We start from the raw sequence: 17,953 nt of genomic DNA, 5'->3' as shown, positions 1-17,953 counted from the left end.
TTCAGCTCTGTTACTATTTATATTAAAATTGAAAGTGAGTATTTTTATTATATTTCTTTGTAATCTTCAATTATCTGAAAGACTCTGCAATAGTATAAAAATGATTGTTCAGTAGATGACAATCTGTTTACTTAAGATGAAAATCATATTCAATATATATAAAAATTCAGTTTATATATTGCTGCAGAATGATTTACATATTTAATTTGTTGAGATTTTATTTGATATAACTCACTATCAGTTTTCAGTTCATTTATATTTTGCAATGATAATCAACAAATCTCATTTTTTTATAGTTAATATTAATTTCAGAAACTCTGTATTCTCATATAATCAGCTGTATATTGTATTCTTTTAAATTACAAATATCAGTCAATTGACTATTCTGCTAGATAAGAATAATGAAAGATATATATTAAATGAAATATATTCAGAGATTTTACAGTTTCTCAATTAATTCTTCTACTACTACAGTTTTTCTTCTTTGTCTACAGAATGTCATCCCCGGTGGCCGAATGGATAATGCGGCCACCAGGTAGCGCCTTGGCGTGGGGACCCAAGGCGCGTGGGTTTAAAACCTACAAGGGACAACATTACATCCGGAGCCAACTTCTCAGCTTCTAAAATAAAGAGATATGAACTTGTCAAGTAGATATCTTCAGATGAATCTACTACCTGATTTAGCTTATTGTTTCTGAGTTGAAAATCTGTATTGTGAGTATTCTTTCATTAATTTTTCTATATTTCTATTATATTCTTGACATTATTCAACACTAAACATTCCTTCTGTATAACCAACTCTTGCCTGTATTTAACATTACACAAGGACTCGTCATAAGCACTGCTTGCATACGAGTATAATGGAATAATAATAATAATAACATACAACAACATTTTCCACACATTGATCAAAATGACATCATTCAAAACAATGATCAGTCAATCAACTGAACTTTATATAGATGTGAAATCTTCAACCACAGATATTTTAAAATCAACAATAAAATAAGTGAAATGAATGAAATAAATAAAGAGCAAGATTTGAAAATGTTTAAAAGCTACTAAAGCAGCTGAAAAGAAATATTATGATAAATATCATATATCAAAAAGTTTTAAAATACAGGACTGAGTAATGCTGTGTGCAAAAAATATATCCATTTTATGACTTTCATTCAAGCTAGATCACACATCAGCGACATCCTCACGCGCCCACTGAACATTATGCCAGTTGGAAGGCCTAAAGTGCCGAAAGCTGGCAGATCACGCACGGCAGGTCGTCTGGATTCACTCAGAAAGCTGAACTACACAGCCATATTGGAACAACATGAGGCCGCTGGCCGCACATCCAGAATCTACACCGCAAATTCTCAGAAAAGTGTGGGGACGGTCCGGCGAAAAGTTCAACAGTAAGTGTTGATCTCTGTGAGGAAATTGAATTTACCTTCTTACAGAGAAAAGCTTCTGCTATGCTGAACTGAAGACTACAGAAGAGGAATTCCTTGAGAATCTGACAGCAGGCCGAGTCAAGACATATTTTGACTGGGTCAAGAACACCCATCAGAACAGCATCAAGGCAGCATCAGCCTTTGACTCTTACTGGCGGGTCCTGAAGATCCTGTATGTGGAGCGCACTGGTCATGGCATGGACAGCGGGATGGAACAGATTTGTCTGAACGTAAGCTCATCCAAGTGACTGATGTTGCTCCAGCTGATGGATGCCCTACACAGTATAAGAACGTCGTGATCAAGAGATGGGGTCTCCGGCGACAGCGGAGGAGGGGCACGTCTGGCACCAAGGATGATGTGTACCGCATCCTCCACGCCCATTGGACGTGGTGTACGAAGGCGTATGCTGATGAGAAGCAGCAACTCTACATTGCTGCAGATATCCTCTTGTCCTTCATCTCCAGTGGCAGACTGGTCTCACTGTTCAACACCCGGATCAAAACCGGTGATGCGAAAGCTGGAGATGGACAGTCAAAGAGAGTGTTGCACACAGTGAGCAAGAGCTCAACAAAGAGGACCAACCGTCGCCATCACCGTCCCCGAGCCACAGGGGCCACCCCCGACCACTACTCAACAGCGGGATCCAGGATCGGCCAGCACGGTAGCAGACCCACAGCATCAGAGAAACACAAGTGGACTCTTTCCGACGATGACAAGGAATATTGCGACACAAAGAAGGCATGAATCATGACTCCTTGAAAAAGCTGTCACTCCGCCCGGGAAGAAGCGTCCTGCGGCAAATACAGGATGCACGGTGAAGATGTTCTGTACAATCCTCTGAATAGCGACATGGATAGTCATATGAGCAATGATACGGACTTTGACTCAGGGTATGTTGACGAAGAGAGTGACAGCACTAGCGGCAGTTCTGAGGAATCTCTGTTTGGTGAGCTCGTGCGAGAAAACGATACTGACACCGAGTCGAGTGCAGAGTCAGTGGAAAGCGGCTGCACCAGTGATACATCCGCTGACAATGACCTCAGTGAACTTGGCCGCTTCATAGAGGACATGACAGACGACGAGTATGATGCAGGCCCTGAGAAGACTGGGGCCATTGTCTGGTGGCATATCAGCTTCCACATCATTCGGAGCCCTGTGGCTGGCCGGCCAAACATCCTCCTAGCCAAGGTCACACTCCTCCACACCAAGGGTGAAGACAAGAAGCTGTGAGTGTAGCTATGCAACTTTCCCTCTTCTTACTGCATTGTGCTTCATTGGCTGACTGACAATGCAGGAAAACATTCATCATCAGCCACAATCCGGAGCCGCTCCTGGATCTTCTGAGGCACCTTCTCTCCATGGCAATAGATGATGAGATCTTTGCGCCTGAATTTGAGAAGCTTGAAGACATCTACTGGTATCTCATCCCATCCTATCTAGATGGTATGAGTCTAAAGATCAAGGCAGAGATGCTTGACGTGCCGGTGTTCCGCCAGCCCGAACGCACGGGCGATGGGTATCGAACATCAGAGAAGACGCTGCTCAAAGAATCTACATGAAGCAGCTACCTCAGACACCTTCACCTGATGGCTGGGCTCAAATATAGTCTGACCCAGTATGTCTGGCGATGCTCTCTCATCAACGCCATCAACAGTATGTGTCTGCCCCACTACTCTCCTTGGTCCCTTCGTCTATCCTCTCTTTCTTCCCATTTCCCTTGGCCAGACTAACTGCTGACCTACCGGATCCGCAGACAAAGCTCCGTCCTCTGTTCAGGATCAAGTAGCCGATCACGAATCCAATGCAGTACAGTACTATCTGGACACGGTCATCCACTTCAATCTGGAAGCCGCGGCCATGGAGCTTCCGTCCAATGATGTGGTCCAGAAAGCAGCCCATGGGCTGTTCTTGAACGCCGACGCCACTGCCCCGACGGAACTTACCGACGAGCTGAAAAGAAAGATCACCGAGAATCCAAAGATCATAGAGCTTACCGAGCGTAGTAAAGAGTTGACCCAGAAGCTGAGGGCGATGGGATTCCGTTCCGTGCCGGCAGCGCAGGGCAAAACTCCACTGTACGAAGAGAAGATGAAGGTGGTTTCCCGGCTGAACCGCAGCAAAGTTTACCTTCACTCCAAGCTTATCGAACGGCAGAGGCGGTGGCACTTCCGGCATGCTGATATGGAGCGATTCAACCAGCGACTCCGCAACAGCGCCGTCGGTGAGTCTTTGGATGAGTGTCCGGCCCCGCCACCACTTCAGATCTCGGAACGGAGACGGGTCGTTGAACTGACATGCGCTGGCACTCAGGAACTGACTGAGGATGAGCAGTTCGCGCGCCGGTGTGCGTGCATCATCGTCTGGTTCAAGCTGCAGCGTCGGAAGGAGGTTCAGCGTCGGGGCCGTCACAAGAAACAGCAGCCGTCCCAGCGAGATTTCCAACCAAACCCGCCCCTAGACACCGTGCGGGCGAAAGAATCCATTCCGGCGAAGCTGGGCGAAAAGCAGTGCCCATTCTGCGTCGCTGATATCTCGTTGCCTTGGGGGGAGCGGCTGAAGGTCCGGGAGCGCACGAACAAGTTCTGGAACCATATCGAGAGCGTCCACCGCGAGGAGCTGAAAGCATACTCCACCGGACAAAAGCACTGCGGGATCTGCAAAGTACAGGGTGTCACCTTCACTCCACCATCCATCATGGAATTCAAGAGTCATACTCTGAGCGTACATGGTCCCCGTCTGCGCCCATGAGATGTCTGCTGAACATAGCATCTAGAGTACGATACATAGACATGGTATGACTAGTGACTGATTGCTTGAGATGATTCTCCCCTCCCCTTACTGTAGGCTATATCCTCACAGAGTTGAAAAGCACGGTCTCGTAATCCACCACTATCTAGGCCAACTTGCGTACATGTCTTTCCCTCAAAGTAATCTCCGCTTGGTACTGGTTCTTGTGTATCACGACTGGCCCTAATTCATTCTGGGTCAAAATCCTTCCGTCCCACAGCTCGTCCTCCATTGCACAAAACTAAGAGTTAATGCAGGTGGAGTTACCTCCCTTTTAGATAGATAGATTCAGTTTCTTAATTACACTCGTTTAACTGTACATCTCATATGGCAAAACTCAACTGTCTTTGTTCTACCTAGTAGCTCTTGATAACACCAACGACAACCTGGCGAGACGTTCCGCAGGTTTCATTAATGGGGGGAGCGCATTCCGGGCAATACCGATGCCCACACAGAAGGGTCCGCCATCCTGACGGGATGGCATAACAGATCTGGCATCGACATTGATACTTCAGCTCACGGACTTCGGTCTCAAGCTTGTCAATGAGCTCATTCTTCCTAGTCATTTCCGCACGCAGGCGCTGCACTTCTTTCTCCAGTACCTCTCTCTGCACATGCTCCGCCTTGAAAATGTTATGGATTTCCTGGTTCGCGGTTTCCTATCTCATTATCAGCCAAGAAGGAGCCCCGCCATGGACCCTACAGGGAGGAGTCTTACCAATACCATGCCCAGGTTACGTCTTTTCGGTGGCTGTAAACCTCCCAAAACAAATAGGCCGTCAAAGGCAGCTCAGTCCAGAATTTTCCGAGGATTTCAATCTGAAGTAGAACCTCATGTTATGAAAATTATCTGGACAAGTGGGGATAGCCAAACGAACGCCGTGAGCGAGCTTCACAAAGTGAATCAGAAAATAGAAGCATGGAATAAAGAGCATAACTTTTGGGCTGCAGATGGTACCTTTGATATTGACGACTTTATATCCATCAATCATGCGATTGAGTTGGTGATTAAAGAAAATGATCCTAAGGCATTTGACATTGCTAAGACACGCATGGACAATATTATTGAGCTGCGCAAATACCCAAGATGATGGCAACTTTGAAAGAAGGACTTCTTGAAAGCTGCTAAGGTCTATGACAGAAGGAATACTTCTATACCCCTCTAAGCCATGACAGCGCTTCAACACATACTCATGGGAAATCAAGGCCCAAAGGCGACAAGAGGCCTGGTACTCCAACACTCATCAGCAAAACAAAAGGAAAACAGAAAGTGATAGGCAGCTATCAAAGTGAGGAAGAGCTGAGTAGTGATGATGAGCTTGCCGCTTCAACACCCCCCAGCAAAATAAAAAGCAGACAGAAAGTGAAAGACAAAGAGAAATGCACAAATCTGCAAAATGATGAGGGATGCTCTGCCCCCAGTACTCTCTGAGTGATCTCCATCGCCTGCACTGTAATTCCCCTATGGGAGTTAGGGAATTGGAAGATAGAAAACCATGCGGTGTCAGCAATCCCTGGGGCAGTGAGCTCTTTGAGAAGTGTCAGAATTTTTAGTGAAAAGGCAACAAAGATAGAATTCCGTGTCAGCATCTCTGGAAAAGTAAGCCCCTTAGAGAATGCCACAATTTTGAGTTAATAACGACCATAGTAAACTCCTCTTAGGGGCGCCATAACCTCAGTAGAGAAGGCCACGAAATTAAAAGTCTGTAAGAAGCCAACATTCATCAGAGGATGGCACAATGCTGAGTGAAAAAGCCACAGAAAAAATGCCCCTGGGGGACATCAGCTTTTTTAAGTGAAAAGCCACATGACAGATCACAATACTTGAAATCTTATTGATTCTTGAAAGAAGTCATGATTTCAGGGTTCAGCAAGCGCTATGACTTCGGGAGAGTAGTGGTTTGAATTTATAAGTGGATAGATTGTAGATTCGGCGGCTGCATCATGACACATACTTGTGAAAACAGCCAATAGATATACTTTTCAAAAAGAGCTTAGTGATGATTTCAAATTAACTCTAATTTACAACAGAATCTTCTATTCTTGCTTCTTCTCAAGTTTCTCTTGCATTCCTTCTTCTCTGCTTCTAGACTTCTGATATTGCATGTAGTTCTCGCATGTTGTTTGAGATGGAGGTGGATAATGCTTTTTCTGTTTCTGTAAGAGCTACATCTTTTCAGAGCTGTATGCATGACACTCACTATATCCTTGTCTGGTGGTGGAAAGTGGCTGTTCGAAGCATCGAACTTGTTAAAATTAATCGTAAAGTATCGGTTGTCTTCATGGATGAGGAGATAGATGCCCTTGCAGTGACAGTCATCAAAGTAGCTACACAGCATATGCTGAAGTGTGCCTTTCCATCAATAATGCATCTGCACAAGCTACTGTGCTCAGTCCATGACTTCTTGACACACTTTGAGTCTAATGTTTGCATGGTGTAGCATTTAATTCCAGTGAAGGTGAAGGATCTGAGACTTGATTATTATGGGGAGAGGTCTCAATTTATAGCTATGAGTGAGTGTTGTGCTTCATTAAGTCAAAAGTCATTTTTTCAAAGTGTACTTCTGTTGGATCTGACTAGTCGGTTTGCTGTGGCACTTGCATGCTTGGGCCGCGATCTGCGATCCGAAACCGTGGCCCACCCCATTGTGTCTCAATTTTCCACTGGGCCACGCGATCCGATCATTTATGCTAAAAGAGAGCATGAAAGTTAAGAAGGAAAAAAAACCAAAAGCTGATAAGAAAAAATAAAAAGAAAAAATAAACAAATAAACATAAAAAATACATTGTAGCACACGAGCTGCAGTGTGCTAAATTATTGAGGAGCTAGTCCCAATTAGGAAGGCAGCCGTAAATAACGCTCATAAACATCACCTCCAACCTCACCTCTACGATATGAAGCTCTACAAATATAAGAGATCTTAACTCAGCGGCCCCGTAACGTATTCATTTTCTAAAAAAGAAAGAAAGAAAGAAAGAAAGAAAGAAGGAAAAGGAAAAAAACAACAACTAACTACTCCTTCACCATATCAACCGCTGCCTCTAGGAGGCGCCCGATATTCTTGACTTTGGCCTTTAAGGCCGTGTTCTCTGCCCGCAAATGGGCAATCTCCATATCTTTGGGGTCTATGACCTTGACACTCTCCTCCCACTCCTTCTGCTTGGCCTTGCTGAGCTGTTTGATTAAGAGACCCAGCTCTCCTTCATCCTCTGCAGGGCGCTGGCATTTGCAGCTGATGGTTTTGGCCTTTACAGTCACAGACTTCTTCCCCTTTTTCTCCTTCTCCTCTTTCTTCTTCTTCTCCATCTCCTTCTTCTCCTTCTCCTTCTTCTTCTCCTCCTTCCCCTTCTCCTTCTCCTTCCCCTCATCTTCCACTGACGTCTCGCGGTTGCCTAGTTCCATGTTAGTTTCTAACTCTAATGGCTAATGGCTAACTTGATTTAGTTGTAGACCTACTTATATGATAATAGCAATGACTCCCCATGCTGTTATAGTGACAGCTAGCACATGCTTCGCAGCAGTGGCCGGAGAGGCCAACACAAGTTTTGAAAGGGCCTTCACCTCGGGCGCAGTGGGGGCAGAGAGGATTTGCAATCTGCCTTCACAACTGCAAAAGAACAGCCTTCTGATTGACAGAACAGCCCAGGTTAAGAGTCTTATCCTCACAGACATCAGACTCACAGTGCTATGACATGTTCATGAGAGCAGTCATCTCTTCTGTCAGCCTAGCTGGCAGGGTTTCTTTCAGAGCCGTCCAGCGTCCAGGGGCCTGTTCTGCAGTCACAGAAAAGGCAGCAGCAGCAGAGGCAGAGGCATAGAAAAAGATGAAGAAGGCAGAGAAGAAGAAGATGGAAGATGCAGAAAGAGGGTAAAATGAGTTAGCAGCAACAGCATTCTCCTCTGCAGTCATTTGAGCTTTGATTTAAGTGACAGCTGCTATGATATTTTGAGCTATTCTATTCATCAGTTTTCTAACACTCATCTAACAGATGAGTGTTTGCATCAAATCTGTCAATTTCAGAATGCCTCAGCTTTCTTCAATTTACAGAGATTTGTTTTCTTCATCCTGTCTTTGTTCTTTTCTTTGACCTTTGCAGCCGCAATCTCCACAGCATGGGCATAGAACTGATGTGTTCGACAAACTTCTTCAGAATTGATGGCTGTAAACATGTCTGATTCAGAGTTTGACTCTGTGATGAAAGAAGGCATGCTGCTGCTGCTGTTGATGTTGCTGTTATTGTTGCTGTTGTTGCTGCTGCTGCTGCTACTGCTGCTGCTGCTATGTGTTGTGTTGTGTGTGTGTTGTGTGTTGTGTGTGTTGTGTGTGTGTGTGTGTTGTTGTTGTAGTAGTTGTAGTTGTTGTTGTTGTTGTTGTTGTTGTAGTTGTTGTTGTGGAGGTGGTGTTATTTGACATTCTACGCCTATGCCTACTACTACTGCTATATTATATTTTTCAGGGGAGCAGGGGTGGGGGGGCGAGCAGAGGATAATTGGAATTATTCATTGACATGTAATTCACATCTTACTATTTATTCTATTCTATTGATACTATTGTTATGTGAAATACGGGCCGCAATTCACTATTTAAAGGTCATGTGACCATCTGTAAATATATCCACTGTCATGGATTTCCAGCTTTTAAACACTTCAACCCACTCAATTACTTTTTAATTATTCAAATATTGGCTGTGTATGGATCATCATCACTCTCCTGCATTGATTGAGACATTGTGGAAGCTTGGGAGAGCTGCGGAGGTTGTGAGAATGATGATGAAGAGGAATGAATAGGTAGATCAAAAGTAATGGCTGCAGGGAGTGCAAGAAATTGCAGATAATCAGTAGAAAGATCAATGAGTTCAAAAATGTTACTTATTTGTTGAGATTGACAACATTCTGCATTCAAACATCTTATTTTCATAGTCTGAAACTTCTTCTTACAAAAACAGATGTAATCAAATGCCTTCTCAAAGAGTAAACCTTTATAGAATTTGACCTGTGATACTGTTACATATGTCAACCCAGACGTGAAATCCTTCTTTGTAATGTTGAGAACAGCTTTGTCAAGTGAGAGACTCTGTGATTTATGAACAGTAATGGCATAAGCAATAGTAATTGAGAACTGAGTCCTGCTGCAGGTTATATTTATGTGAGCAAACTCATGTCAGAACTGAAATATTGGTATGAGTTTGCAGCCATTCTGTTCACAGTAAGCTGGGCCATCATATTTATCAAACTCTGCAAGAATTGCAAAGGGAGCCTCAGTTCAACAGTTAACAGTGGAAGATTGTCAAATGATGTTGTGAATAGTAGCAAGAGCCTCATTAACCAACTCATGCTCTGTTCAAATGTTGATTGTAAGTATGATGCAGCAATCTATGAACAGTGGAAGTATTTGATGAAGATTGCCTGCTTCATCAGAGTTTAACTCATCTGTTTTTGGATCATCATTGTCTGTTATAATATTTATGACAGGGTGATCTGAGTCGGAGATTGCCTGCATATTATATCCACGGACAGGTTCTTGTTTAATGTAGAGTCGAATGGCGTCTGTAAATTCATGAAATTGATGAGAAAGATTGGCTTGGATGCGGCCTGCAAGAAACTTCCAATCATTTACTGACACATTCTCTTCCCGAAGACTATATAGAACCATGCGAAATTGATTGGATTCTTGATCATTTCCTTCCTGCCGTCGGATAACCGTGAGCTGAATGGTTTGGTTGAACTTATAATAGAGGTTACAACTGTTAATCTCGTCCGGATTCTGAAGTTCTCCACTGTGAAAAAGTGGCTTTTGCAGAACAGGAGGCAGTTGATAAAAGTCATCTGAAAAAATGACACTGAGACCATCAAAAGAAAGATGATGATTGTGAGAATATATTGCTTTGCAGGTCTGGTCAATCCAGCTAAGTTGACATAGACCAATCATGAATTTCTCATCAATGATGAGATATTGAATGTTGCGCATGCCGGCCTGCATCGCCTGAAGAGTTTGAGGATTAAGCTCCTCATAACGAGAGGTTTGCTTAATAGGCAGGCGAAAGATGGAATGTAGAGTGCGATCACTAATTGTATGAGCTGCAACCCCTGTTGAAGCTGCGCGGAGAATTGGAGATGGGATATCATTTTCTGCAGCCATGTTTTGCAGGGTTACAGAGAGGACCGTAATAACAAATGTTTTGCCAGTTTCTGTCTTGCCATTCAAATTGATGAGCAGAGGGACTGAATTATCATCAGTTCTGATGTACTCATTGAAATGATTAACGACTGTATCAAACAGCAATCTCTGATCGTGCTCCAGGCTGTTGAGGGAGGCAGAGGATTGTAAATCAGTGTCAGCAGAGAACTCCTCTTTCATTTGATTTCAAAACTGTGAGTAAAGATCAGAATGAATGCCAATGTGCGAGGACCAGTTATATTCACAATCGATAGAGCGGTTGCCAATGAAACTGAGGTCATTCAACTCTGTAATGTTGTGGGGATCATCAGGAAGCAGGGCCGCAAGCTCATTAAATGAGTTTTGCAACTCATTCTTCTCAACATCAACATCCTCAAACTCAGACTCTGGCTCTGAAATGTCATTATCATAGACATCATTAGAATGAACATGAGCCTCTTTGCAGTAGTTGAATGCCTCTGCAAATGTATCAAAAGAAGAAGGTAGATCAAGAGTTTTGAGATCATCAACTTCATGAAAGGGATGATGTAAAAGTAGTTTCACCCGCCTGTAATCCTCTGCTTGAGATTGAGGTTTGTAAATAGGAAAGTATATTAATATTCGATAGTTTGCGCGGGTTCGTCTGTTGTATCGGTTGGGATGGTGGTTATACTCCTGCAAAAACTCAAAAAAGGTGAGATCTTCTAATTCCTTGGGCCGCTGTTTATATTTTTGCAGATATGATAGACCACGGGTGAGACCTTCTTCTTGAATTGTATATAACTGACGTTGCTGATCTTCAGAGCAACAATCAACATTAATAGCTACACAGAAACCAATCTGCAGAGGAAGATCAAAAAGCAGATGGCAAATTTTCTGTGAAGATCAATCTCTTTCTGCAATAAGGCAATTCATAAGCTTTGTAACTGTGGAAAGCAGGGGGCGATTCTGATTAGCAGTTCCAAGAACTCTTTTCAAAATATCATGATAGAACTCGGTTTCACTTTCACTCTTTGAGACATATTTGAACAGATAATCAAGTACAGCTTGCTATCAGTGCAGGGAGCGATGTCTGTATTGGCCAACCAGCTAATTGTAATCAAACAATTGTAGTTATTTAACAAACTGTCATTTCGACAGGGAAAGAGACGGTAATAGCTGCTGCCAGTAGGCTTTCGTAGAGTTGGTTCAGCTTGAGTAGGAATAGAATAGTGAAAGTGACACCGCTCTATGCCAGTACAGCGTTCCTTGCAGATGCAGTATTTAGCACTGCAATGATGGCGTTGAACTCGATTGAGCACTGAAGATAGATGGCCAAACGTATTTTGCTGATCAGAAGATGCCAAAGCAATTGCTGAACACTCATCTTCAGATCATAAATGACAGCCAGGTTCTGAGTTTTGCACAGAAATATGGATGCCCCAGTGGTCTGCAAAAGCCTGACACGCAGTTTCATCAAGCCTGCCAACCTCAGGGTTAATGCTGCCGTTGATTCAGTAGACACCATGACAGTGAGTGGAACTGCGACCCTGTCACTCGTAACGGTCCCACTCATCTACAATGTCAAATTTCTTGGTCAGGACTTCCTGTTTGAAGATAGTAAAACAGAGATGAAACCAATGAGCAACAATGGCAGGGTTGTCACAGATATTTTCGCGGACGATCTTAATCCGTTCGGAGCTAGTCCCGTTTTTCCAGTTTTCATAGTTGGGAAGTAGCCGCATGAGGTCGTCCCAATGGTAATCAGCAGCGGAGAGGGTAAGAAATAGATGAGGAGATTGCAAATTCTCAACATATTCCTGCAACTGTTGGCGTTTCATTGCTCAGAAAGGGCGGGTGCCATAAAGATTGGATGAGAAGTGAGTAATGGAGTTTAAAACTGCCTCTGATTCAGATGTGGTTTCTGTAAATGCGGCCCGTAGATCTTCAAAAGAGAGATCTTTGAGAATGGAGTCACTTTTTTGATATCAAAACCAACCACGAACTCCAACCTGTTTATGAAATAGAGTGTTAAAAACAACATAGTGAAAACGGGGGTGTCTGGCAAACTGTTGATCATGAAACTTAAGCAGAAATTTTATATATTCAGCGTATTGAATACTGCACTGGCGTGGAAGTGTAAACTCAGCTTTTCCATAGAGAAACAGACTTGGGAATGCTCAAGAGAGTAGAGAATAAGTGTTGTTGAACTCATCAAAAGAAGTGTTGCAGAAGGATGGCATTGTTAACTCATGTTGCAGAATTTGTGGCTGTTGCAGCTGTGGTTGCAGCTGCAGATCTGATTCAGAGTTTTGTGTCTGTTCAAATTCCTGGCGAAGCTGCTCCACTTCTTCATTGTGGGCAAGAAGATCAGGCACTGCTGCACATTCAGAGGAATTATCTATATCATCAGAGTTGATCTCTTTATTCAGCTGAGCATCTTCAATATCTTCAATCATTAACTGATCTGTAACATCCTCATTGACTGGTAATGCCTCTAGAGCCTCCTGGTTAATATCGATGTTGGCATAGCCAGGATGGTTAACTCGAAGAAAAGCTAGCCATTGTTTAACAACAGCCTTTTGGACAATGAAATCGCGACGGAATTGATGGGAGAGGCGGGGATCAGCAGACGTATTTGAGGGCCGCAAAACAATGATATCAAGGTCTTTGAGCAGCAGTGGAAGACTATTGTAAATGTGGCCAGTGTCTCGAAGGAAGTTGACAACATGACCCTTGTACTTGTATTGCTGGCCGCGAACCTGACGGATTTCCACAAACACATGAACCCGAACAATAAGCATTTCCTCAACCTGGCTTATAAAAGGAAGGTCGGGAACTTGATCAGAGTTCAGATTGTTATCTGTAGAAAAGAAAAACAATTCATCTGCTTGTCAATTTTTATCAACTGTAATACAGTGAGCACAGATGTTGTTTTTCAATTTCATGTTAAACCATTGACATTGACAGTGACTGCAGGTCTTCATAACCTCATCTTTGAGAGCTTGGTGAAAGTTTTGAATATATTGTCAGTCAGTTGATGTCAACACTGGGTCTTTGAGAAGAGTAGAGCTGTTAAGCACTAAAGAGGGGTCTGAGTCCACAAGATTCTCCATAGCAGATGAAGTGGGGAATTCCAAATGCAAATATGAACAGAGATCAGTATCAATTGATGAACCACTCATTAAGCTCTCTGAGTAACTGGGAGGTGCATGCTATTGAGAACTGAGTGGAATGAATGAGGAACTGAAAGGACTGGCTGAGTGATAGAACTGAGTCTGTAATGACACTTGAAAGGTGAAATCATCACTGAGCGGCAGAGGCGGGGCTGCAGTGGATGAGAAACATTCAGCTGTTTCATTGGCATTCTGTAGCTGTTTTTGAGCCCTGTGTAAGAATGATAATGTGGGCGTAGCAGATGGAATCTCATCATGATGCTGAGCTGCCTGATGACTCCGCTGGATTACACTCTGCTTTTTACAAGCTGCTGCAAGTGAAGGAGGGTCTGACATGTGTACTCCATGGTAACGGAAGTCAGGCGGCTTCAGTGGTTGAAAGGGGGCTTGCTGGCAGCTCAGAGAAGACCTGGTTGGCTGCAAATATCAAAGTGAAACTACTGAGTGTTGTTGCAAAGGTGGTGGGAGATGAAACTCCAGTTCTCTACTTGCAGAATCACTTTCTTGTGAAGAAGAAGGTTCAACAGAGCCACTGTCGCTTGGAATTTCAGATGGTTTTGAGGTCAGAAGTATTGAAGTTACTGATGTTTGCAGCCATTCTGCGGGCGTCCCAGAGGCAGTGTGAGGAGATTCTGAAAGAAGCTGAGCAGCACTGCTCGAGCATTTTAGAGTTCTAGAACCAGCAATATGACCACAGCAAGAGCTGCAGATTGCAACTGTAGTGATTGAAGAGTGTCTAGATATAAATTCCTCTAGAGGAAGAGAATTGCGGCAGGTGGAGCAGGTCTTGCTCTCCATTGCAGATTGCAGGCAGCAGACGTATTGAATCAGATAGAAGTGTAAACAGTTGAAAAGCTGGAAAAGGTCTTAAACAGATCAGATATTGATGTGCTGAGAAGGGTTGAGATACAGAACTGCAAGAGAGAGCTCTCTTGATATGATATAGAAATTTCAATGTCATAATAAAGTTGCTAATGTGATATACTGAAAGAACTGTATGAATCCAGAGCAGCATTCATAAAACAAAAACATTTGCATTCAGTCATTTGACTGTATGAACTGGGAAAAGCTGTATAACTATAGATTCCAATGCAAGATGAAAGAAACCTCTGTGAGTCATTCACAGACTCTTCTTTGAGAGCTGTAAGTCATGATTAGATTCATTATAATCCTTTGAAATGTAGCAAGCAGCAATAAAGAAGCTCAGATTGGCTATTTATACAGATGCAGTAAAAAGAGCCTTGAAATAGAATAGAATGAATGAAGCTGTAATTGCTTGTATTTTGCTCAGGCCTTTCTGTAATTGCTTGTTTATTTTGCTCAGGCCTTCCTAACGCGGGCGGCCCGTTGCTGCAACGGTTACGGGCGGTCACGTGGCATCACGTGAGTGTAACTTCTCATTGACCAATCAGAGCGCGAGAATGCTTTCCTAATCCGGATGACCGAAAGAGGAAATTTTCTGGCACGAAAAGCCTATATATATTGCTTCACTCGCTACGCTCGCTCCGCAAATAACATCTACCGTCAAACTGGTTAAGATAATTATCCATTACTTAAATATGAGCGGAAAACTGGGGCTCGAGGAGAGGTATTAGGGCTGGTTCAATGTTGCACCCCTTTAATCGGGGGTGTATCCTTTTTATTCAGGGTATTCATCGACCCACGGATTCGTAGGTTGAATGCTCTCAAATTATCAGCAGCCCCGCGTATCACGTTCTCCTGCAATGCTTTCAGATAAGAGATCATGCATGTCGAGTACGGGCAACATCGGCAACAAAACGGGTGTACCGTTGAAACATAGAGATTACCGTCCGGAAGATTTGCCATCAGCGGTGCGAACTGATTGTCGATATTCTACAGAGATTCGGATCATTTTTGCGAGTGCGTCTCCAGGTTTCAAAATTCGAGACGGCAATTGGTATTGCGAGGCGAACCACCTTTGTAGGCTTCCCAGGAGTCGGGCTTGGCTGGAGGCATGATGGGGTATACTGGAAAAAAAGATCACATACGTCCCTGTATAGATTGATTAAATATGTACTAATGTTAGGGCCTTCCAGCTGGCAGAATAGGCTATTGCCTGAGTTTCCATCAACAAACGTTATTGCAGCTTGAGACGGTTAGACAGGGAATAAGGGAAGTGTCAAACATATTCGCTTTACTGCAATTCCCTCATAGTGAATGATATAAGGAAATTATAGGACTCGCATCCGAGCCGCATCCGATCCGCATCCTTGAGCTGGGATTCACTTAGCCTATAAAATCTCTTTGGAAAACTGCAGGTTCATGGATTCACAAATCTCTGCCCACTTCAAGTTGTTGATCCACCAGAGCTTATGCATGTTGAATGATTCGGTTGGAGCTAGTTGGTCCTGTTACGGATGAGACATTCACATTATATCCCCATGCCAGAGCTCGCGCATTTTGGATATATTTTGGCAAGAAGTTAGAATGATTCAATCAGCAAATATCTCACATCTGACTGGGCAAAGTGCGGCAATCTTTATGCTTGATCAGGTCGCTTTGGCCATTCAGCCTTCCTTCTCTCAATGGTTAAGGAGCTGACAGTGCAGATCTTTAGGATACAACAAGGCCACGAAAAAGGCAGTGTATTTTTCTCGCCGATGTCTTTGGGTCTGATGCAATTGCAGAGCTTAATCTCATTGCACAGCCAAGTTGCCGAAGTTCGGAAAAGATGTTTGGTCCTGCTCACTGGAAACTGTGCAACCTATGGCAAAGTTAGGCCATTCATTCTGTCTGATTGGCCAACACTCTGAGTCCCCAAGAGAGGCATTGGGTCCCGAAGAACTCGATATATTAACTACGCCAAGTCATCTTAAAGTAACACTAGGTTCATGACACAGATATGAGAGCAAAACTCTGCATGAGCGCGTTTTCAACACTAAGATGCACATTTCAGGCGAGATGAATCCAGATACGCTAATGGCAATGAGCAATTTGGTGATGGTCCTGTTAGATCCTAGGCAAGGAGAACATGCACGTCGGATGGTGCATAAAGTGCACGCATCGCGTGAGGAAAGGGTTGGTAACGAACATCCGTACACCTTGTAATGCACTCTGTTACCTTACAAAGGCCCAAGTGGAGCTAGGAAACCTCGAGGAAGCGAAGGATAGGCTCGTGGGCGGTATCGCCGCTGCCAAACAAATGGCTTGGTGATGAGCATCTCGATGAAGCTCTGATGGGATGCACGGAGCTTGGACGGGTATACGCACGACAAGACCACGTATGCGAGGCTGAGGAACTCATTCTAGGCAAATTCCAAAGAATCAAAGAAACTGGCGGTAACGACCACTATGATTATTTGCGGGGTGTGGAAGCTCGGTTAGCCCCTTGAGCTCACTAGAGAAAAGCCGAATAGTAACTACATATCGATAGTATTCGAGGACACAGAAACACGCTAACACGCTTGGCCCAGCAAATCAAGCCACAGATAATTACTGAGGGGGCTTTTTGGCAGAACATGACAAGATCAATTGCAATTCTTTGCCCACGATCTCTATCCCCTCGTTTGGCCGCGAGGACACAATTAGCGTATTACTATTAGTGTAACAACTAAGCTGTTAGCTCTGAAGTACCAACCAATAATTTCTCATACTAAATTCTATGTAATCTGATTTGTTGATACCACTCCACTATCTCGCGTTTTCTGCTCTACGCGTTCTACAACCTTGGAATCTTCTCATCTTGATCCATATTCATATCCACCGTGGATGCGATCACCCCCTGGCCACCCTGCCCACCCTGCCCACCCTGGGATAGAAATATGACCTCTACAGGTGATTTCCAATTCTTCAATGCTTCTTTTAATCAGATTGACTGATTTATTTATTAGACAGTACAAAAACAGGTGTAAAGTGAAAGCGATCTGTCAGTGCACTTCTAGCAGACATTCCACCTCTGAAGAGTATTAGATTCAAATCCATGGAATCTCCTCATCGCTCTCCAACTGCCAATCTGCCCAATATTGATCCAAGAATCCATACACCCTATTCTCTCTCTATATCTCAGAGTCTGATATTCAGAATATTGCCTGTTCCACCAATGCCTACGCAGAGATACAGATATCAAGGAATTCAGCCATCAATCCACGGGAATGGCAGCCAACTACTTCTACAGAAATCAAGGTATTTCTTGGGCAGATTATCTATATGGGAGTACATAGATCTCCGGCAATTGGAGATTATTGGAACAGGAATGATGTTCAGGGGCCAGTTCATTCATCAAGACTTCATATGGGACAAAAGCGATTCGAGCAGATCAAGAGATATATTCATATATCCAACCCTCGCAGGCCGGAATCCTCCTCCTTTATACAGAAGCTAGAGCCTTTATACTCCAACTTCCATGCAGCATGCCGGAAATACTACAACCCAGGTTCAAATCTCTCC

General features: G+C 43.6%; 4 protein-coding genes across 4 annotated transcripts; 2 read left to right on the top strand and 2 right to left on the bottom strand.

The window, feature by feature from the left end:
• Positions 1-1,324: 1,324 nt before the first annotated feature.
• On the top strand, positions 1,325-4,194 carry HCAG_08740 (predicted protein; the record flags this gene model as incomplete). Its single annotated transcript, XM_001536368.1, has 7 exons — positions 1,325-1,406; positions 1,452-1,675; positions 1,729-2,138; positions 2,304-2,672; positions 2,741-2,962; positions 3,053-3,099; positions 3,200-4,194. 7 exons carry the CDS (start codon positions 1,325-1,327, stop codon positions 4,192-4,194), a joined length of 2,349 nt encoding a protein of 782 aa, XP_001536418.1.
• Positions 4,195-6,419: 2,225 nt separating this feature from the next.
• On the top strand, positions 6,420-6,712 carry HCAG_08739 (predicted protein; the record flags this gene model as incomplete). The annotated part of the gene is made up of 2 exons (XM_001536367.1): positions 6,420-6,580; positions 6,688-6,712. The coding sequence occupies 2 exons, from the start codon at positions 6,420-6,422 to the stop codon at positions 6,710-6,712; spliced, it is 186 nt and encodes a 61-aa protein (XP_001536417.1).
• Positions 6,713-7,246: 534 nt separating this feature from the next.
• On the bottom strand, positions 7,247-11,898 carry HCAG_08738 (predicted protein; the record flags this gene model as incomplete). The annotated part of the gene is made up of 8 exons (XM_001536366.1): positions 7,247-7,626; positions 7,901-7,919; positions 8,378-8,673; positions 9,173-9,363; positions 9,856-10,456; positions 10,658-11,066; positions 11,518-11,619; positions 11,662-11,898. The coding sequence occupies 8 exons, from the start codon at positions 11,896-11,898 to the stop codon at positions 7,247-7,249; spliced, it is 2,235 nt and encodes a 744-aa protein (XP_001536416.1).
• Positions 11,899-12,550: 652 nt separating this feature from the next.
• On the bottom strand, positions 12,551-13,318 carry HCAG_08737 (predicted protein; the record flags this gene model as incomplete). The annotated part of the gene is made up of 2 exons (XM_001536365.1): positions 12,551-13,233; positions 13,288-13,318. The coding sequence occupies 2 exons, from the start codon at positions 13,316-13,318 to the stop codon at positions 12,551-12,553; spliced, it is 714 nt and encodes a 237-aa protein (XP_001536415.1).
• Between the last annotated feature and the right edge of the window lie 4,635 nt (positions 13,319-17,953).

The sequence above is a fragment of the Histoplasma capsulatum genome, genomic scaffold (genome assembly GCF_000149585.1).
Source record: "Histoplasma capsulatum NAm1 scaffold_12 genomic scaffold, whole genome shotgun sequence".
Classification (NCBI taxonomy): domain Eukaryota; kingdom Fungi; phylum Ascomycota; class Eurotiomycetes; order Onygenales; family Ajellomycetaceae; genus Histoplasma; species Histoplasma mississippiense.
This window is presented reverse-complemented; position numbering and strand designations above follow the sequence as displayed.